This window comes from Bufo gargarizans, chromosome 5 (assembly GCF_014858855.1).
Source record: "Bufo gargarizans isolate SCDJY-AF-19 chromosome 5, ASM1485885v1, whole genome shotgun sequence".
Taxonomy (NCBI): Eukaryota; Metazoa; Chordata; class Amphibia; order Anura; family Bufonidae; genus Bufo; species Bufo gargarizans.
In genome coordinates, this window is record NC_058084.1 from 172,711,358 (window position 1) to 172,734,892 (window position 23,535).

General features: G+C 46.1%; 1 protein-coding gene across 1 annotated transcript in view; it reads left to right on the forward strand.

The window, feature by feature from the left end:
* Window positions 1-23,535, forward strand: part of LOC122939368 (collagen alpha-6(VI) chain-like) — a 169,480-nt gene that overhangs the window by 90,589 nt on the left and 55,356 nt on the right. The window contains exons 8-9 of the mRNA XM_044295434.1: window positions 2,109-2,666; window positions 9,102-9,671. Coding sequence (XP_044151369.1) covers window positions 2,109-2,666; window positions 9,102-9,671 — 1,128 coding nt within the window. The remainder of the gene's footprint in view (window positions 1-2,108; window positions 2,667-9,101; window positions 9,672-23,535) is intronic.

The window sequence follows — 23,535 nt, forward strand, 5'->3', positions numbered from 1 at the left end:
ATAGCAAAAGAATGGGCCCCCTCCCGGATCTCCCACCCCCACATACTTCTCAGAGCTCCCACCCCTTCCAGAGCTCCCACCCAAACACCCCTCCAGTACCTCCCACCCCAGGATCCCCACACTCCTCCAAGACCCCCCCACCCCAAACCCATCCTAAATCTCCCACTGCCAGTCCCCAGATATAATGGTCCAGACATCTAGTGTCCTGCTCCCCCCCCACAATTTAATGGTTTAGACCTTGGAGATCCTGCGGCTCCTCCCTCAATAAATTGGTCTAGACCTCCAGGGTCCTGCTTCCCCCTAAATATAATGGTCCAGACCTCCAGGGTCCTGCTCCCCCTCCTCCCAAGATATAATGGTCCAGTGTCGTGTTCCCCCCTATATAATTGTCCAGACCATACCTCCAGGTCCTGCTCCCCCCTTCTCCTTAAATGTACTGGTCCAGACCTCCAGGGTCCTGCTCCCCCCTCCTCCCTAGATATAATGGTCCAGGACTCCAGAGTAAATTTTACCAGTCCCAGAGTCAGCCAGCCCTCACCTCACAGCCACTTGAATGTCTGCGCGCCCACACTCCAGCAGTGCTGCCAGGCCCAGCAGCATGCAGCTTCGCTGTACGCTTCGCCTCTTCCACTTCCGGCCAGTGGGACTGCCGCCCAGACTGGGAGCGGGACCACTCCCTCTCCTCACTGCAGGTACGCCTCTCTGCCTCCAGCCAACACCTATCACACCGCCCACAGCCCCTGCAGATAGCGCTTTCTCTGTCTGTCCTGGAGGGGCCTGCGACCCCTGTAGCTATACTACATGAATTAAAAAAATTATAATAATCCTCAGCAGACAGCCTGGGCCCCCAGTGGCGTAGGGCCCCATAGCCATTGCTATGGCTGCTATGGTGATCCCTACGCCCATGAGTAGAAGGGTATTGAGTAGTGGATGCTCTTGGTGTTGGTGATGAGCAGGTTGCCTTGTGCCTCCTTCTTTAAGAAGGGGTCTATCATCTGGAGGTTAGTGTGTAAATACAGTCAGTACAATAGATTATTGGATGAGCAAAAAAATATAAAGCCATTTAAAAAAGGGTATAAAAACTATGAAATGACACATATAAAGGTTTTCTAAAGCCCATTGTGTTTTTTCACATAAAGGTCTTTATTGCTAGTTTTACATCATTTGCATTTTTGCTATATTTTTGGTACCATATTGCTTAGTTGAAAAATTATTTTTACGTGTCATGCATTTTTTTCCCTGCAGGACCAAACATATTTATTAAAAAGTGTATACTGCCTTGGCACCATGTTAAGTGTGCTTAAATGTTAAATCCAGAGGCATAACTAGAAAAGGCTTGGCTCTAAAGCAAATTTATGAATGCCCCCCCCCCCCCTTCCAGCAACTTCCCCTTTCATGGCAAATCAACATTTCCCACTCTCGTCATGCCCCTTTAGTGCCCCCACACAATAGAATACCCCCTTAGTGCCCAAGCACAGTAAATGGCCCTTTAGTGCCCCCAAAAGGTATTTATGCCCCCTTAGTGCCTCCACACAGTAGTTATGCCCTCTTAGTGCCCACACACAGTAGTTATTCCCCCTTACTGTAAAATGACCTTTTAGTACCCCCACACAATATAATGCCCCCACACAATAGTGCTGTCCCCTTAGTTCCCCCCTTTAGAGTAGTGCTGCCCTTGTAGTGTTAATAGAATAAAGAACGTAATACTCACATAGCCTTGTTGCCCCAATGAATGCAGCACGTCCTCTCCCCACCAGGAGGCACAATGCAGCAACAATATTGCACCTTCTAAGCTGGGAAGGAGAGCTCACAAGACAGGGGGTAATCATTACTGTACATCTCATTACAGCCCAGGCCACCCTGCTACTGTAGGTCCCATAACAGTTGCTATGATGGTAGTTCTGCCCCTGGTTAAATCCTAATACCTCACTGAATAAAATCACTGCAATGGGTCAAACTCGTTTTTAAAGTAAAATTCTTTGAACTACTTTTAGACTTATTCATTAGAAATCATTAGATATCATTTGTTGTTTGAAGTAACTCTGTAAACAGTTTTTACTTGGTCTGGAGAAAGCATAGTCCAAAGTATTACACTTTTGTCTTTACAGCTTGTCAAAATGTGGAGGCTGATGTGATATTCCTGGTTGACAGTTCTGGAAGTATAGGCACAGAAAACTTTAATAAAATGAAGAATTTTATGAAAAGTCTGGTTAACAAAACCGAGGTTGGGCCAAATAACTTACAGTTTGGTATTGTCCAATTCAGTGATCTCAACATGGAGGTGCTACAGCTAAATAAGAATGGGACCACAGCTATTATCTGGGATGCCATTAACAAAATGGGATATATGGGCAAGGGTACCTACACCGGGAAAGCCTTGGAATTTGTGTCTCAATACTTCACAGAAATGAAAGGTGCAAGACCTAAGATGAAAAAATTCCTGATACTTATTACAGATGGAAAGGCACAAGATGATGTTAAACTTCAGGCTGAGTCTCTGAGAAATAACAGTGTAAATATTATCTCTGTGGGCATTTTCAATGCAAATAAAACTCAACTAGAAGAAATAAGTGGGAAGAAAGAACGAGTCCAATATCTAGAATCTTTTGACGTATTGAAGACTATAGAAGATAAATTAATTTTTGGAATCTGCAGTCCACTTGAAGGTTAGTATACAAAAAAATGTAAAGCAAGTGCTTCATATAAGCATCATACTCAACAGTAGGCAAGTCATAGTTCAGCATAATGTGCTATAGCTCAGTACTTTCTACAATGGAGCCTACATTACTTACCATAATAAAAATGTGTAGGGGAGCAGTTGGCATGTGGTTTATGAAGAAAAATGGGTAAAAAAAAAAAAATAGGTAAGTAATCCTATATATATTTAAAGAGTTGTAACTCCAAATAATTGGTATTTATTTCGGAAACATTCTTTTTGAGAAAGAAGTTATGTAAAAGGGAAGATGTGGTGTAGTTGGAGATAGTGTCTGATCTGCATGCAGCAAATCAGAGAGCAGGAGTAGCTGAGCAGATTGATATACAGTTTTGTGTCAGGTTCATTATAACTTATATTTTATTATTTTAGATCCTTGTTCTTTCTATGCTTAGAAGTCCAGTGGGCAGTCCTACTCAAAAATTGACACCTTCCCTATATGACCATTCATACAGAACTACCATAGCTATCAAAAACTGATTGAGGCTACCCACTGGAATAAACATAGAAAGAACGGGGATTTAAAATAATGAAATACATGTTATGCTGAATCCTCTCCCACAAAAATATATATGAATCTGACCACAGGTGAAGCTCTTGCATCAGGTGAATTTAAACTTGGTGGCAGGTGTCTAGCTATTTATCCTTGCATGTTTCTGAGATTTAAGATGGGATGCTGTTCTTTTCATGCTCTTTGGGGGTAGGTCTTTCGACTAGATATATCTATGTATGCTAAAGGGAACCTGTCACCTCCAAAAACCATCCCAAGCCGCCAGCAGTATCTGAGAGTAGCGCGCAGTGTGTTTCTAATGATCATTTTCGTTTAGAAGTCAGGTGTGGCAAAAGCTCTGAAAACGTTCTTTTATTTCCTGCCTGCGCTATTTATGCTTGAAGTCAAGGGGGCAACGGCCTCTTTTCTTCAAGTCAAGGTAACCACGCCCCTTCCCTGGCCCTTTGCACAAGGGGGCGTGGTTACCTTGCCTTGAAGCAAAGAGGCCGCTGCCCCCTTGACTTCAAGCATGACTAAAAAATAGTGTGGGCAGGGAATAAAATAAAGTTTTCAGAATGTTTACCACATCTGACTGCTGAACGAGAATGATTATTAGAAACACACTGCGGGCTACTCTCAGGTACTGCTGCCGGCTTGGGATGGTCTTGGGAGGTGACAGGTTCACTTTAACCTTTGTCCTTGATTAATTTATCGTGCATATTTTCATTGGTACTTAATAAAGTTATATATTTTAGATGATCTCTGTCTGGCATAATTGATAACTTTTTGTAAGGAAATACTATGGTCCCTGTCCAGAAACACAACCTGAAAACTCTGAAACAGCTACCAATCTTTCTTGTTCGCTCCAATTGGTAGGAAGCTAAGGTTACCACTAAGTTATTCACCACAGCCAGATGCAAGTCCTGATGGACTTGGCTGCTAGGGGCCCAGGTTATGCCTATGGCGTAAGGAAGCAGAAAACTCATAGGAGCTTGTTAGATGCATTTCTATCAGAACGACCTGGGTGCAAAGAGTAGTAGAAAAGCAGGGTCAAAACCAGGAGAAACAGATAGCGCCATAAAGCTGTCTATATATCAATGTGCTCAATATATCCTGCTCTACATCAATCTGTCTGCAGATCTGGCACCATCTTTAATATGACAGGTTTCCTTTAACCCCTTAATGACCACCCATACGCCTTTTTACGGAGGTCACTAATGTGCCTTAGGCTGGTCCCCCGTGCCCCGGGGAGTGGGGGCCCTGCTCTCACATGAGAACCGCGGCCCTTCTTTAACAGCCCAGACAGGCATGAGTGCTGATCCGGGCTTTTTAACACTTTACATGCGGCGGACTCTCTCTGTCTCCCATCGACACCCCGCAAATTTGATTGCAGGGTGCCGATGTGTGTGAAGGCTGGCTGGGGTCTCGTGTAGGCCCCAGACCAGCCTTGAGTCATTTCCAGCAGGCTGCGCCTCTCTGGTGGAGCCTGCTGGTCAATAATAGCACTGATAATAAAATGCAATATATATATATACACTATAGGGATAATGCATTGCATTTAAAAATCAATCAGAATGTTGTCTGTTATAGCCCCCTTGTGGGACTATTAAGGCTGGGTTCACACGGGCGTGACGGATTTGTTCAGGATGCGTACTGGGTGTATTGTGGCAAACCCGCGCGAGTAGGTACCCAATTGCAGTCAGTTTTGACTGCGATTGCGTTCCGTTGTTCAGTTTTTATCACGCGGGTGCAATGTGTTTTGCACGCGCGTGATAAAAAAATGAATGTGGTACCCAGACCCGATCATTATTATTTTCCCTTATAACATGGTTATAAGGGAAAATGATAGCATTCTGAATATAGAATGCATAGTACAATAGGGCTGGAGGGGTTAAAAAAAATTACAAATAATTTAACTCACCTTAATTCACTTGTTCGCACAGCCGGCATCTCTTCTGTCTTCATCTGTGAGTTAGAGGACCTGTGATGGTGATGGATCATGTGATGGACTATGTGATGAGCACAGTGAAGCCATCACAGGTCCTTTACCTCACAGATGAAGACAGAAGAGATGCCGGCTGCGCGAACAAGTGGATTAAGGTGAGTTAAATTATTCTTCATATTTTTTTAACCCCTCCAGCCCTATTTTAGTAAGCATTCTGTATTCAGAATGCTATTATTTTCCCTTTATAACCATGTTATAAGGGCAAATAATAATGATCGGGTCCCCATCCCAATCGTCTCTTAGCAACTGTGCGTTAAAATATCGCACCGCATCGGCACTTGCTTGCGGATGCTTGCTATTTTCACGCAGCCCCATTCACTTCTATGGGGCCTGCGTTGCATGCTGCGATTTTCACGCAACGCACAAGTGATGCGTGAAAATCACCGCTCATGTGCACAGCCCCATTAAAATGAATGGGTCCGGATTCAGTGCGGGTGCAATGTGTTCACCTCATGCATTGCACCCGCGCAGAAATCTCGCCTGTGTGAACTCAGCCTTAAAGGGGTTGTCCAGGTTCAGAGCTGAACCTGGACATCCCTCCATTTTCACCCCGGCAGCCCCCCTGACATGAGCATCGGAGCAGTTCATGCTCCGATGCTCTCCTTTGCCCTGCGCTAAATCGCGCAGGGCAAAGGCATTTTTCTGAGTTCCGGTGACGTACCGGGGCTCTCTATGGGGCTGACAGGAACCCCGGTGATGTCACCGGCACTGATGGGCGGGATTTGGCTCTGCCCTAGCCAGTAAAACGGCTAGGGCAGAGCTAAAGCCCGCCCCTCAGAGCCGGTGACGTCACCGAACACACTGCTGGGCGGAAGTTACCGCCCGGCAGTGTGTTATTGTAAACACAAGAGCCTGTGCCCTGCGCGATCTAGCGCAGGGCACGGGAGCGCATCGGAGCATGAGATGCTCCGATGCCAGGCTCAGGAGGGCTGCGGGGGTGAAAATAAGGGTATGTCCGGGTTCAGCTCTGAACCCGGACAACCCCTTTAAGTGGGAATAAAAAGTAAAAAAAATAATAGCACATTTATTCAATAATTAAAATCCCATTAAAAAATTGCAAGACAGAATTGCTAATTTATTCTTAGTTGCCACCGAAAAAAGGTAATAACAAGCAATAACAAAGTGACATTTACTCCAAAATGATACCAATGAAAAATACAAGTTGTCCCCCAAAAATCAAGCACTCACACAACTCCATAGATAGAAAAATAAAACAAGTTATGGGTCTTGGAAAGTGGGAATGCAAAAACATTTTTTTCTTTTAAAAAAAAAAAGGGGGGTTTTATTTTGCTTTATAAGACGCACCCCCCCACAAGTGGGGGGAAAATGTCTGTGCGTCTTATAAAACGAATACTAATGAGAGCTTCAATATTAGGAGCAGGGAGCGAAGCGGCGCAAGCGCAGGTAATACTTACCCTCCCTGGTCTGCGCTGCTGCTCCTCTTCAGCTGTCGCACTCCCATCTTCCCTGCCTGTGTTGCACTGTCCTGACAGAGGTACAGCATCAGGACGTAGTGCGCGCACTATGACCTGACGCTGCACGCAGTCAAGTGCAGCGCAGGCCGGGAAGATGGGAGCACGACAGCTGAAGAGGAGCCACGGCGCAGACCAGGGAGGGTCTGGGGGTTCTGATGGGCTAATCTGAGGTTTGGGGGTACTGATGGGCTAATCTAAGGTCTGGGGGTACTGATGGGCTAATCTGAGGTCTGGGGTTACTGATGGGCTAATCTGAGGTCTTGGGGTACTGATGGGCTAATTGGGGTCTGATGAGCTAATCTGAGGTCTGATGGGGTCTGATGGGCTAATCTGAGGTCTGATGGGGTCTGATGGGCTAATCTGAGGTCTGATGGGGTCTGATGGGCTAATCTGAGGACTGATGGGGGTCTGATGGGCTAATCTGAGGTCTGATGAAAAATATTTTTTTTCTTATTTTCCTACTCTAAAATCTGGGGTGCATCTTATCATCGGGTGCGTTTTATAAAGCAAAAAATACGATATATGTATTTGGCATCACTGTAATCATAGTGACCCAGAGAATAAAGATATTATGTTATTTATACCGAAACATGAACGCCATAAAATTTATAACGTAAAAACGCAGTGGCATTATTGCGGTTTTTCAAATCTCCCTCCCAGAAAGACTTAATAGTTAATCAGAAAGTTATGTGTACCCCAAAATAGCGCCATAAAAACTACAACTTGTCCCACAAAAAACAAGCCGTCAAATAGCTATATAGATAGAAAAATAAAAAAGTTATAGCTCTTAGAACGCGATGATGAAAAAAGGAAGAAAAACGCTTGGTCAGTAAGTCCTTCTAAAACAGGCTGGTCACTAAGGGGTTAAAACATATTTTGTGAGTAATTAATAGTAATAGTAAATGTTGGAAGAACTGACATTAAAGTAGTATGGAAGTAGTTTTGTTATGGAGACAAACCCTGCCTATATACCCTATTAGGGCATGTAAGTGACAAAGAGGGTGATCCCACACTAAGTAAGAGCAGATCCCATTCTAGTGGACCCGCTCCATTTATGTATTATATGGTCATCATTGATTTGACAAATCTTTGCCCACTATAACAACTAATTGGCGTAGGATCCAAGGTAGACATATAGCAATCAGCTAAAGATTAGTATTGCACTGTTGAAAGGAAGGGTTGTTTCATCTCTTTTAATCCTAAGGCTACTTTCACATTAAAGTTTTTTGCGGATCCGTCATGGATCTGCAAAAACGCTTCAGTTACCCATAAAACAACTGCATGCATCTGTCATGAATGGATCCAGTTGTATTATGTCTTCTATACACATGACTTATCCATCATGAACACTATTGAAAGTCAATGGGGGACGGATCAGTTTTCTATTGTGTCAGAGAAAACTGATCTGTTCCTGTTGACTTACTTTGTGTGCCAGGACGGATCTGTCTTGCTCCGCACCACATTGCGGACAGACAGACACTGCAGGCAGCGTTTTGGTGTTCGCCTCCAGAGCGGAATGGTGACTGATCGGAGGCAAACTGATGCATTCTGAGCAGATCCTTTTCCATTCAGAATGCATTAGGGCAAAACTTATTCGTTTTGGACCCCTTTTGAGAGCCCATGACGGATCTCAGAAACGGAAAGCCAAAACGTTAGTGTGAAAGTAGCCTTAGTACCTATAAGGCCTCATGCACACGTTTTTCGTGATTTCCTGTGGACCCATTGACTTTCAATAGGTCAGTTGAAAACTCTGCTAATGCACCATTTGTCATCTGCGTCCGTGATCCGTGGTTCCAGTCCGTCCAAAAAATATAACCTGTTCTATTTTTTCACGGAAAACGGTTCGCGGACCCATTCAAGTCAATGGGTCCGTGAAAAAACGCGGAGGCATACAAGATTGTCATCCGCGTCTGCGCATCCGTGTCTGTTGTTTTCCTATCATTTGCATGGCAAACTTGACTTAGACTTTTTTTTTACTTTCCCTTATGTCTGGAGATCCTCCAAAAATAAAGGAAGACACACTGAAACAAAAACGGAAACGGATCACGGAACAACGGAACTCCATTTTGCGGAACGGAACACAACAACGGTCGTGTGCATGAGGCCTATGGGTCAGCACCAGGTTTACTTTGGTCTAGTGACAAAAGATCCTGTTGTCTACCAAACCCTCTTCTTGACAACTATGGACTTCACAGTGTTTAGTGGGCCCTTGCACTTTCCCAAATGTGCCTGGCATAGAAGGCAACCCTTGAGGTTATTACTTGTACTACATCATTAAATTCAAAAGTGAGATGATTGACTATAATCTGAAACATATACATGTGATAACATTTGTCAATATAATATTATTTTGTTGTGTTTGGATATCTGAAAAGTTTTTTTGACTTACAGTACAAGTTAATTTTTCTATGTTCACAGAATGTGCAAGAATACAAGTTGCTGATATTGTTTTTGTGATGGACTCTTCAGGGAGTATCAGTACTGAGCAATATAACACAATGAAACATTTTATTACATCATTTGTGGATAAATCAATCGTTGGGCCAAATCATGTTCAATTTGGTTCTCTGAAATATTCGGACAACCCGCATAAGCTATTCTACCTCAATGAGTACCACAATAAACAGGAAATTATCAAGCATATTCAAGATGATCCACCTATAGGTGGAAACACATATACTGCTGAGGCTTTGGAATTTTCAAAAAGATTCTTTACAGAAAAACAAGGCAGCCGTCAACATAGAGGAGTCCCTCAGTATCTTCTTGTTATAACTGATGGTGAATCTCATGACCGTGATAAACTTAATGAAACCTCTAAACAGCTACATGATGCTGGGATAATCATATATGCCATTGGAGTAGCCAAAGCCCAAACTGAAGAGCTAAAGACAATGGCAGGAAGCACGGGCAAATGGTTCTTTGTTGAGAACTTTGATGGATTAAGTGAAATTTTTAAAAATATATCAGATGATGCATGTGACAGAACAGGTAAGCCATATTTTTAGACATCTCTCACAAACTATATAATAATATTGTTATAGGAACAGAGGAAGGAGTGTTCACAGTCTTTACAATTCTATATGCTGCACTACAATATTGTATTTGAAACCTTTCTGGATGTGGAAATCTGGTCTTTAAAAATGAAGTACGCTCACGAGAGCACCAGGTGCTATAGCTGCCTGAATTCTGCTGCCTTAAACAGTAGACACCCGGGAATAATGTCTGCAATTGATGATAACGGCAATCACAATTTACCAGATGCCATTCACAGCATCTGAAGAGGCTTTCCTTAGGGGCTCTGCTCTCCCAAGACATGAACGGGTCAGTGTGGTGTTCAGGGGAGCCATTGGTCATACTGTAAAAGCCCTTGTCTCTCTAATGACACCAGGGCTTTTACAGCTATAGTTTCTATGGAGCCTTGAAGGTGAGAGGGCTCCATAAGAACACAGCGAATCTGCAATGAATTTCAATGACAATTCATTGCAATGCATTGGAGAAGCAATCTAGAAGCACCTAGGGTGTCTTAAGGGGGTATTATGGTTATAACAAGTTATCCCCTATCCGCAGGATAATGAATAACTATCAGAGCAGCGGGAGTTGTACTGCTGGACCCCCACCGTTCACGAGAATGGTGGTCCAAACCCTGTGGAACCCCCCTTCCCCTCCGAAATAGACAGATTGGCTGGTTTGAAAAGTTTTGCTCCACTTATTTCTATGGGGTCGCTGGGGATAGCTAAGTGCTGTACTCTGCTATCTCCAACATATTTTTTTTCAGAATAACACAATAAAAACTATATAAATGTAGTATTGTTATAATCGTATTGACCCAAAACTAGTGATGGACGAACATCGGCCGGGACAGTTCGCAAACGCGATTGCGATGAAATGTTTGCGAACCGTAATTTTGCAGCGGGCCCCATTCACTTTAATGGCAGGCAAACCGGAAAAACCTTCAGCTCATATTTTCAGCCACCAAATACTTAGTAGAAGTGTACAAATAGTCCCACAACATGGACAGTGACATACTAGAGGGGGATCAATGATAAAAATTCCAACAAAATATATGTACGTATATTAATCAGGGGACATTTGTATGCGTCTTAAAGAGAAATTCTCTGAAATGTGTCCTGTTGGAGCCTAGAAATTTTTTATTTTAGACCACAAGATTTACGTTGTTCTAATGTCATTTGTCACTATCTGTAGCTGAGGTAACGCAGCAAAACCGCAAACCGATGCTGCATTACCCAAATGCACTATATTGTTTATATATTGTTTTCAATAACACACTGCCGAGCAGCAGTTTCCGCCCGGCAGTGTGTTCAGTGACATCACCGGCTCTGATGGGCGGGCTTTAGCGCTGCCCTAGCCGTTTTACTGGCTAGGGCAGCGTTAAATCCCAACCATCAGTGCCGGTGACGTCAACGGGGTTTCTGGCAGCCCCTATGGAGAGCCCTGGTACGTCCCCGGATCTCCAAAAAATGCCTTTGCCCTGTGCAATTTAGCGCAGGGCAAAGGAGAGCATCGGAGCATGAACTGCTCCGATGCTCATGTCAGGGGGGCTGCCGGAGTGAAAATGGAGGTATGTCCGGGTTCAGCTCTGAACCCAGACAACCCCTTTAAACGCTTATACAAGTAGAGCCCCCCCCCCCCCCAGACATGGTGGAGAGGGTGTCGGTAAGTTTGCGTTTACGTTGCTGATTATTTTCCCCTTCTTCTGATCCGTCAGAACAATAACCCACAAAAAATGGATCCTGTCTGTGGAGCATCCGCCTTTACTCTGTCACTATTTGGTCAGTAATCCATTAGTATTGCTAAAGCAAATAAAAACAGGAGTGGATCCAAAACAGAGATGACACGTGAATGGAATGTTTTGCATGTTTTGCATCTCTTCTGTGTTTTGCACTCCTGCTTTTGGCTACCAAATCATAAGCTAATTCTGATGCAAAATAGGGACCATGTCATACAGGCCTTACAGCTGTTACATAGACAGGATCCATTGTGTGTTTCATTTTTCCTTACTTCTGACAGAACAGAAGAATTTTCAAATAAATAATGATGTCAGCCAGGCCGAAAGACAAAATAGTGGCCCAGTCATGAAGTGGAGAGGGTGGAAACAGCATGAGAAGTCCACAGAGAGGCACTATGACATAGTGGTGAGGTGGAAACTGCATGAGGAGAGCACAGAGTGGCCCAATGACAGTCTGGAGGTGGTAGCAGCATCAGGAGGAGGCCACAGAGTGGCACAATGACAGTGTGGAGGTAGTAGCAGCATCAGGAGGCCACAGAGTGGCACAATGACATAGTGTGGAGGTGGCAGAAGCAGTATCAGGAGGAGGCCACAGAGTGGCAAAATTACAGAGTGTGGAGGTGGCAGCAGCATCATCAGGAGGCCACAAAGTGGCACAATGACAGAGTGTGGAGGTGGTGGCACCAGCATCAGGAGGCCACAGAGTGGCACAATGACAGAGTGTGGAGGTGGTGGCAGCAGCAGCATCAGGATGAGACCACAGGGTTGAACAATGACAGTGTTTAGGTTGAAGCAGCATCAGGAGGTCACAGAGTGGCACAGTGTGGAGATGGCAGTAGCAGCATCATGAGGAGGCCACAGGGTGGCATGATGACAGAGTGTGAAGGTGGCAGCAGCATCATCAGGAGGCCACAGAATGGCACAATGACAGAGTGTGGAGGTGGCAGCAGCAGGATCAGGAGGAGGCCGCAGGGTGTCAAAATGACAGTGTGGAGGTGGCAGCAGCATCAGGATGCCACAGACTGGCACAATGTCAGAGTGTGGAGGCGGCAGCAGCATCAGGAGGAGGCCACATGGTGGCACAATGACAGTGTGGAGGTGACAGCAGCAGCATCAGGAGACCACAGAGTGGCAAGGTGACATAGAGTGGAGGTGTCAGCAGCATCGGGAGACCACAGAGTGGCAAGGTGACATAGTGTGGAGGTGGCAGCAGCATCAGATCACAGAGTGGCAAGTTGATATAGTGTGGAGGTGGCAGCAACAACATCAGGACACCACATAGTTGCAAAGTGACATAGTGTGAAGGTGGCAGCAGCATCAGGAGACCACAGAGTGGCAAGGTGACTTAGTGTGAAGGTGGCAGCAGCATCAGGAGACCACAGAGTGGCAAGGTGACATAGTGTGGAGGTGGTAACAGCATCAAGAGACCACAGTGTGTCAAGGTGACAGAGTGCGGATGTAGGTGGCAATACCAGTACCAGCTGAATATAGTGGGCGAAAGAAGGAGTACTTGGCATCAATTGGGTGGCATCAGGCGGGTGGCAGCATCAGAATAGTAGCTGAGGCAGGTAGCCAGAAGACACGGTCTCTTTTGTCAAAGTGTTGGTGTGGCACCATGGATGATCTAGTCTGATGCATCAGGCATTGGTGGGTGGAAATACTGGCTGATCCACACCTGATTCATCTTGACAAAGGTCATTCTCTCCACATTTTGGGTGGACTTCTTGGGGTAACTATGGCCCCCACTGCACTAAACACCCGCTTTGATGCCACACTACTGGCTGAGCAGGACAGCTTTTCCAGGGCATATTTTGCCAGTTACGGCCACAAATCCAGTTTGGCTGCCCAGTAGTCCGGCGTATCTTCAATGTGGGGTGGCAGGGTGCTGAACAAGTATGCCACCATCTGCTGGATCTGGTCCTGCTCCACGTCTAGCTGCTGCTGGTGAGTAGTTTGTTCACTAGGCGGGTGAAGAAAGCTGCTCATCAGCGACTCTAGACTCAAGTTGCTGCTGATCAAGCTGGAACTGCTCCTACCCCCCCTGCCACAGTTGCCATGGCAGAGGAACGTGAGTGCAGAGGGCCCCCCTGTCAGACCTTCAAGAGGATGGACAATGGCGCAGATAGGCAGTGGCAAACTGACTACATAGGATGTCTCTTCCGTTTGTCCTCCCTCTCAGCGGGTGTAAAAAAGGCCACCATTTTGGACTCGTAGCGAGGGTCCAACAAGGTGGAGAGCCAGAAGTCATCCCTCTGCTGAATGACTCTGAGGGACTCCCTGCCTCCTTCTCCACTGCATACTGCCACAGTGTGTCTGGGTCCTCTGCCTCGTCTTAATCTTCGCTCTGTAGGTAGCTTCTCTGGCTGCTCCTCCTCTCCTGTCACCTGTGTATAAAAACCACCCATTTTGTTACACATTTCTTGTGCTCCAATGTCCTCCTCCTCCTCCAGTTTAGCCCCCACAGGGCTCATATGGCATTGAGATCTAGGTGCCACATCTCCAGCCCCCTAACCAGCCAGATTTACCGGTATCTGTTCCAGGACATGAAGCAGTGGAATGGCGTTGTCCATCCCGTAGTCCTGGCGACTGACAAATAGAGGCAGAAGCGGCGTCACCTGGCCAATTTGCTGGTGTGGCTATGCAAGAACCACATTCACCCAGTGGGCCGTAAAGGACATGTATTGTTTATGACTAGAGTTGAGCGAACACCTGGATGTTCGGGTTCGAGAAGTTCGGCCGAACTTCCCGGAAATGTTCGGGTTCGGGATCCGAACCCGATCCGAACTTCGTCCCGAACCCGAACCCCATTGAAGTCAATGGGGACTCTAACTTTTCGGCACTAAAAAGGCTGTAAAACAGCCCAGGAAAGGGCTAGAGGGCTGCAAAAGGCAGCAACATGTAGGTAAATCCCCTGCAAACAAATGTGGATAGGGAAATGAATTAAAATAAAAATTAAATAAATAAAAATTAACCAAAATCAATTGGAGAGAGGTCCCATAGCAGAGAATCTGGCTTCACGTCACCCACCACTGGAACAGTCCATTCTCAGATATTTAGGCCCCGGCACCCAGGCAGAGGAGAGAGGTCCCGTAACAGAGAATCTGGCTTCATGTCAGCAGAGAATCAGTCTTCATGTTATAGCAGAGAATCAGGCTTCACGTCAGCCACCACTGCAACAGTCCATTGTCATAAATTTAGGCCAGGCACCCAGGCAGAGGAGAGAGGTCCCGTAACAGACAATCTGGCTTCATGTCAGCAGAGAATCAGTCTTCATATCATAGCAGAGAATCAGGCTTCACGTCAGCCACCAATGCAACAGTCCATTGTCAGATATTTAGGCCCAGCACCCAGGCAGAGGAGAGAGGTCCCGTAACAGACAATCAGGCTTCACGTCAGCCACCAGTGCAACAGTCCATTGGCATATATTTAGGCCCAGCACCCAGGCAGAGGAGAGAGGTCCCGTAACAGAGAATCTGGCTTCATGTCAGCAGAGAATCAGTCTGCATGTCATAGCAGAGAATCAGGCTTCACGTCAGCCACCACTGCAACAGTCCATTTTCATAAATTTATGCCCAGCACCCAGGCAGAGGAGAGAGGTCCCGTAACAGACAATCTGGCTTCATGTCAGCAGAGAATCAGTCTGCATGTCATAGCAGAGAATCAGGCTTCATGTCAGCCACCACTGCAACAGTCCATTTTCATAAATTTAGGCCAAGCACCCAGGCAGAGGAGAGAGGTCCCGTAACAGACAATCTGGCTTCATGTCAGCAGAGAATCAGTCTTCATATCATAGCAGAGAATCAGGCTTCACGTCACCCACCACTGTAAGAGTCCATTTTCATAAATTTAGGCCCAGCACCCAGACAGAGGAGAGAGGTCCCGTAACAGACAATCTGGCTTAATGTCAGCAGAGAATCAGTCTTCATATCATAGCAGAGAATCAGGCTTCACGTCAGCCACCAATGCAACAGTCCATTGTCAGATATTTAGGCCCAGCACCCAGGCAGAGGAGAGAGGCCCCGTAACAGAGAATCTGGCTTCATGTCAGCAGAGAATTAGTCTGCATGTCATAGCAGAGAATCAGGCTTCACGTCACCCAACATTGGAACAGTCCATTGGCATATATTTAGGCCCCGGCACCCAGACAGAGGAGAGGTTCATTCAAATTTGGGTAGCCTCGCAATATAATGGTAAAATGAAAATAAAAATAGGATTGAATGAGGAATTGCCCTGGAGTACAATAATATATGGTTAAGGGGAGGTAGTTAATGTCTAATCTGGACAAGGGAGGGACAGGTCCTGTGGGATCCATGCCTGGTTCATTTTTATGAACGTCAGCTTGTCCACATTGGCTGTAGACAGGCGGCTGCGTTTGTCTGTAATGACACCCCCTGCCGTGCTGAATACACGTTCAGACAAAACGCTGGCCGCCGGGCAGGCCAGCACCTCCAAGGCATAAAAGGCTAGCTCTGGCCACGTGGACAATTTAGAGACCCAGTAGTTGAATGGGGCTCCAGTGCAGGAGACCCAGTAGTATCACGCTCCAGTGCAGGAAGTAAGGTGGGCACATTGTCTTTGTAGCGTGGATCCAGCAGGGTGGCAACCCAGTAGTCCGCACACGTTAAAATGTGGGCAACTCTGCTGTCGTTGCGCAGGCACTGCAGCATGTAGTCGCTCATGTGTGCCAGGCTGCCCAGGGGTAAGGACAAGCTGTCCTCTGTGGGAGGCGTATCGTCATCGTCCTGCCTTTCCCCCCAGCCACGCACCAGTGATGGACCCGAGCTGCGTTGGGTGCCACCCTGCTGTGACCATGCTTCATCCTCATCCTCCTCCACCTCCTCCTCATCCTCGTCCTCCTCGTCCTCCAGTAGTGGGCCCTGGCTGGCCACATTTGTACCTGGCCTCTGCTGTTGCCAAAAACCTCCCTCTGAGTCACTTCGAAGAGACTGGCCTGAAAGTGCTAAAAATGACCCCTCTTCCTCCTCCTCCTCCTCCTGGGCCACCTCCTCTTCCATCATCGCCCTAAGTGTTTTCTCAAGGAGACATAGAAGTGGTATTGTAACGCTGATAACGGCGTCATCGCCACTGGCCATGTTGGTGGAGTACTCGAAACAGCGCAACAGGGCACACAGGTCTCGCATGGAGGCCCAGTCATTGGTGGTGAAGTGGTGCTGTTCTGTAGTGCGACTGACCCGTGCGTGCTGCAGCTGAAACTCCACTATGGCCTGCTGCTGCTCGCACAGTCTGTCCAGCATGTGCAAGGTGGAGTTCCACTTGGTGGAACTCAGACAGGCGAGCAGCAGCAGGATGTGAACGCCGGAAGCGCGAACAGACGGCCCGCACTTTATGCAGCAGCTCTGACATGTCGGGGTAGTTGTGAATGAACTTCTGCACCACCAAATTCAGCACATGCGCCAAGCGAGGGATGTGCGTCAAACTGGCTAGTCCCAGAGCTGCAACGAGATTTCGCCCATTATCACACACCACCAGGCCGGGCTTGAGGCTCACCGGCAGCAACCACTCGTGGGTCTGTTGTTCTATACCCTGCCACAACTCCTGTGCGGTGTGGGGCCTGTCCCCCAAACATATGAGTTTCAGAATGGCCTGCTGACGTTTACCCCGGGCTGTGCTGAAGTTGGTGGTGAAGGTGTGTGGCTGACTAGATGAGCAGGTGCAAGAAGAGGAGGAGGAAGTCGAGTAGGAGGAGGTGGCAACAGGAGGCAAAGAATGTTGCCCTGTGATCCTTGGCGGCGGAAGGACGTGCGCCAAACAGCTCTCCGCCTGGGGCCCAGCTGCCACTACATTTACCCAGAGTGCAGTTAGGGAGATATAGCGTCCCTGGCCGTGCTTACTAGTCTACGTATCTGTGGTTAGGTGGACCTTGCCACAGATGGCGTTGCGCAGTGCACACCTGATTTTATCGGATACTTGGTTGTGCAGGGAAGGCACGGCTCTCTTGGAGAAGTAGTGCCGGCTGGGAACAACATACTGTGGGACAGCAAGCGACATGAGCTGTTTGAAGCTGTCTGTGTCCACCAGCCTAAATGACAGCATTTCATAGGCCAGTAGTTTAGAAATGCTGGCATTCAGGGCCAGGGATCGAGGGTGGCTAGGTGGGAATTTACGCTTTCTCTCAAATGTTTGTGAGATGGAGAACTGAACGCTGCCGTGTGACATGGTTGAGATGTTTGGTGACGGAGGTGGTGGTGGTGTTGGTGGTACATCCCCTGTTTGCTGGGCGGCAGGTGCCAACGTTCCTCCAGAGGCGGAGGAAGAGGCCGAGGCGGCAGCAGCAGAAGAGGCCGAGGCGGCAGCAGCAGAAGAGGTAGCAGGGGGAGCCTGAGTGACTTCCTTGGTTTTAAGGTGTTTACTCCTCTGCAGTTAATGCTTTGCATGCAGGTGCCTGGTCATGCAGGTTGTGCTAAGGTTCAGAACGTTAATGCCTCGCTTCAGGCTCTGATGGCACAGCGTGCAAACCACTCGGGTCTTGTCGTCAGCACATTGTTTGAAGAAGTGCCATGCCAGGGAACTCCTTGAAGCTGCCTTTGGGGTGCTTGGTCCCAGATGGCGGCGGTCAGTAGCAGGCGGAGTCTCTTGGCGGCGGGTGTTCTGCTTTTGCCCACTGCTCCCTCTTTTGCTACGCTGTTGGCTCGGTCTCACCACTGCCTCTTCCTCCGAACTGTGAAAGTCAGTGGCACGACCTTCATTCCATGTGGGGTCTAGGACCTCATCGTCACCTGCATCGTCTTCCACCCAGTCTTGATCCCTGACCTCCTGTTCAGTCTGCACACTGCAGAAAGACGCAGCAGTTGGCACCTGTGTTTCATCATCATCAGAGACATGCTGAGGTGGTATTCCCATGTCCTCATCATCAGGAAACATAAGTGGTTGTGCGTCAGTGCATTCTATGTCTTTCACCGCTGGGGAAGGGCTAGGTGGATGCCCTTGGGAAACCCTGCCAGCGGAGTATTCAAACAGCATAAGAGACTGCTGCATAACTTGAGGCTGAGACAGTTTCCCTGGTATGCATGGGGGTGATGTGACAGACTGATGGGGTTGGTTTTCAGGCGCCATCTGTGCGCTTTCTGCAGAAGACTGGGTGGGAGATAATGTGAACGTGCTGGATCCACTGTCGGCCACCCAATTGACTAATGCCTGTACCTGCTCAGGCCTTACCATCCTTAGAACGGCATTGGGCCCCACCATATATCGCTGTAAATTCTGGCGGCTACTGGGACCTGAGGTAGTTGGTACACTAGGACGTGTGGATGTGGCAGAACGGCCACGTCCTCTCCCAGCACCAGAGGGTCCACTAACACCACCACGACCATGTCCACGTCTGCGTCCCTTACTAGATGTTTTCCTCATTGTTATCGTTCACCACAACAACAAAAATATTATTTGGCCCAATGTATTGTATTCAAATTCAGCTGAATATAAATTTGAGGCCTAGTATTTAGGCGCCGGGTGACCGGTATAGATTTACTGACAGAATTAGACTTGGAAATGCACAGTAGCGTGTGTGTGAAGTTATTCTGAATGACCCTATGTGCACCTTGAATATTATATACCCTTTTAGGGATAGATTTCAAATAGCTCTGATACAGCAGAAACCACTAAATTATGAAATTGCTAAATTGGGAATTGTATTTCAACCCAGAACAAAAAATGTGCTTTGACGGACACTAAATAACTTGCCCAGCCAGAACAGTACAGAGGTAACGACAGATTTAGCGGGATATAAATTTGAGGCCTAGTATTTAGGCGCTGGGTGACCGGTATGGATTTACTGACAGAATTAGACTTGGAAATGCACAGTAGCGTGTGTGTGAAGTTATTCTGAATGACCCTATGTGCACCTTGAATATTATATACCCTTTTAGGGATAGATTTCAAATAGCTCTGATACAGCAGAAACCACTAAATTATGAAATTGCTAAATTGGGAATTGTATTTCAACCCAGAACAAAAAATGTGCTTTGACGGACACTAAATAACTTGCCCAGCCACAACAGTACAGCGGTAACGACAGATTTAGCGGGATATAAATTTGAGCCTAGTATTTAGGCGCTGGGTGACCGGTATGGATTTACTGACAGAATTAGACTGGGATATGGCCAAAAAATGAACAGACTATTGCTGGTTAAATGCACTTGGTGTGACAGCTTGACCAACCACACTACTGAGGGTTAAATGCACTTGGTGACGGGCGCAGCTTGCCCCTGATGTAGTATATGGCCAAAAAATGAACAGACTATTGCTGGTTAAATGCACTTGGTGTGACAGCTTGACCAACCACACTACTGAGGGTTAAATGCACTTGGTGACGGGCGCAGCTTGCCCCTGATGTAGTATATGGCCAAAAAATAAACAGACTATTGCTGGTTAAATGCACTTGGTGTGACAGCTTGACCAACCACACTACTGAGGGTTAAATGCACTTGGTGACGGGCGCAGCTTGCCCCTGATGTAGTATATGGCCAAAAAATGAACAGACTATTGCTGGTTAAATGCACTTGGTGTGACAGCTTGACCAACCACACTACTGAGGGTTAAATGCACTTGGTGACGGGCGCAGCTTGCCCCTGAGGTAGTATATGGCCAAAAAATAAACAGACTATTGCTGGTTAAATGCACTTGGTGTGACAGCTTCACCCTGATGTAGGCTTTAGCCAAAAAACAACCACACCATTGAGGGTTAAATGCACTTGGTGACAGGTGCAGCTTGCCCCTGATGTAGTATATGGCCACAAAATAAACAGACTATTGCTGATTAAATGCACTTTGTGTGACAGCTTCACCCTGAGGTAGGCTTTAGCCAAAAAACAACCACACCATTGAGGGTTAAATGCACTTGGTCGCAGCTTGTGCTGGCGTACCACAAGACACAATATGGCCGCCGATCACCCCAGAAAAAAGTGACTGACAAACGGTCTGGGTAGCCTAAAAACAGTGAGCAATTGAGTATCAGCAGCTCAATGACCCACAGCTGCAGATCGATTAATAATCAAGTCCTTTGGAGGAGTTAATCTGCCTAATCTCGCCCTACTGTCGCAGCCGCAACCTCTCCCTACGCTAATCAGAGCAGAGTGACGGGCGGCGCTATGTGACTCCAGCTTAAATAGAGGCTGGGTCACATGGTGCTCTGGCCAATCACAGCCATGCCAATAGTAGGCATGGCTGTGACGGCCTCTTGGGGCAAGTAGTATGACGCTTGTTGATTGGCTGCTTTGCAGCCTTTCAAAAAGCGCCAAGAAAGCGTCACAAAAGCGCCAAGAAAGCGACGAACACCGAACCCGAACCCGGACTTTTACGAAAATGTCCGGGTTCGGGTCCGTGTCACGGACACCCCAAAATTCGGTACGAACCCGAACTATACAGTTCGAGTTCGCTCATCCCTATTTATGACCTTAGTTAAAGTACCACACATCGGCGCTGCCATGCACTTTGGCAGACACCGACAGGCTCAAGACTGTCCCACCTTCTGTTCTACATACGTGTGCAGGGCTGGTACTGCCTTTTTGGTAAAGAAATGATGGCTTGGGACTAGCCATTAGTTCTCTGAAAGGTGCAGATTCCACCACTTGGAAAGGGAGGGACTGCAGCACCAGCAACTTGGCCAGGAGCACATTTAGCTTCTGCCCTGTCCGATGAGTGCACTCATAATGTTGTCTCTTGGCAACCCTTTCTGTGATCGATTGCTGACGGATAGAGATGTCGCGAACATAAAATTTTCCGTTCCTGAACGGCGAACGCGAGTTTCCGCAAATGTTCGCGAACGTGCGAACCGGGCGAACCGCAATAGACTTCAGTAGGAAGGCAAATTTGAAAACTCTTTGTGGCCACAATAGTGATGGAAAAGTTGTTTCAAGGGGACTAACACCTGGACTGTGGCATTCCGGAGGGGGACCCATGGCAAAACTCCCGTGGAAAATTACATAGTTGACGCAGAGTGTGGTAAGTTGAAATCGCAATGCGATTTATAGAACTTGAATTAATCGCAGCGCGATTTCAACTTTCTCAAATCCGACAGTACATTCTAGCATGGAGCCGTTCCCATGGTGATGGGGACGCTCCATGAGCACGGAAGTCAGCAGAAGTTCTAAGTTGAAATCACAATGCGATTTATAGAACTTGAATTAATCGCATTGCAATTTCAACTTTCTCAAATCCGACAGTACGTTCTAGCATGGAGCCGTTCCCATGGTGATGGGGGCGCTCCATGAGCACGGAAGTCGGCAGAAGTTCTAAGTTGAAATCGCAATGCGATTTATAGAACTTGAATTAATCGCATTGCGATTTCAACTTAGAGCTGCTGGGTTCCTAATGGTTGTATTGCTAGAATATAATGAAGATTGAGAATATAGTGCTATATTTGTTGTCAATAGTGTTGATCACGAATATTTGAATTTCAAATTTTTATCGCAAATATAGGTACTTCGAAAATTCGCGAATATTTTGAATATAGTTATATATATTCAAAATTTCGAATGTATTTATTTATGATCCCTTCCTGCTTCTATTTTATTTATTTATGATCCCTTCCTGCTTCTAGCTTGTGGGCCAATAAGAAGGCTGCAATATACTTGACTTTAGGAGTAGTAGTGTTTGCGAATTTTGCTCTATATTCGTTTTTTTGAATATTCGCTATATTGCTATATATTCTTGTTTTAGAATATTACGAATATTCGAAAAAAACAAAGTTATAGCAATATAGCGAATATTCGAAAAAAATTGAATATAGAGCAATTTAGCTAATATAGTGCTATAATCTTCTTTGTCTAATAGTTGTCATTTTTTTCTAATCTGGAGATCAGATTGGAAAAATATTACAACTATAAAAAAAAAAGATTATAGCACTATATTAGCTAAATTTCTGTATATTCGTTTTTTTCAAATATTTGCTATATTGCTATATATTCTTTTTAGAATATTACGAATATTCGAAAAAAATAAGTTATAGCAATATAGCGAATATTCTAAAAAATCGAATATAGAGCAATTTTGCTAATATAGTGCTATAATCTTCTTTGTCTAAGTTATAAGTTGAAAAATTTGCAATAAAAATTTGAATCCTAAAATTCGAATTACGAAAATTTGCATATTACACAATCATTACCATGCCGATTTTTCGAGTAAAAAAAAAAATCGCACATTTTTGAATATTCTATGAATATTCTAAAGAATATTCGCGAAATATCGCGACTTCGAATTTGAACCCTGCCGCTCATCACTAGTTGTCAATTCTAGCAATACAACCATTAGGAACTCAGATCTAAGTTGTAATCGCAATGCGATTAATGCAAGTTACATTAATCGCATCAGTGAAATCATCAGTGAAGACAATCAAAGTGTGACCAGCGGGGATAGATTCTGTACTCCAGGACAGGTTTAAAGACACGGACTGGAGCGTGTTTGCCTCTCAGGCCACCTTTAGTTCTTACACTAACATTGACTCTTATACGTACTCAGTACTGGAATACATCAACAGCACAAGTGACAATGTTACCACAGAAAAGCAGATCACAATGTACCCAAATCAGAAACCATGGATGAACAAGGAAGTGCGGCTTCTACTAAAGGCACGTAACAATGCCTTCAGATCTGGTGATGCTCAGGCCTACAGTACGTCCAGGGCAGACCTGAAGAGGGACATCAAGAAGGCCAAGCACAGCTACAAGCTGAAGGTGGAGGAACACTTTGTTAACTCCGACCCATTACGCATGTGGCTGGGCATTCAGGTGATCTCAGACTATAAGCCCAGTAATTCCACACAGACAGCCATGAATGTGTCCTCCCTCAATGAGCTAAATGACTTTTACGCTCGTTTTGACAAGGACAACAAGGAAAATTCAGCCAAAACACTATTATAGATGTCCATAACGCACTGACAGGGCTGGCTGGCTTCTGATTGGCTGCATGCATGGAATTATGGGTGATCCCGCCTTCCCAGAGTTCCTTGCCCCATGTCCTAACACGTGCAGTAGCCATTTTAGGAAAAATGCGATTCGCTACCACGAAACGTGAGGAAATTCAGATTTGGTGCAAATCAAATTTTTCCTGAAATTCGGATCGAATCCCACTTTGTTAACTTCAATTCGCTCA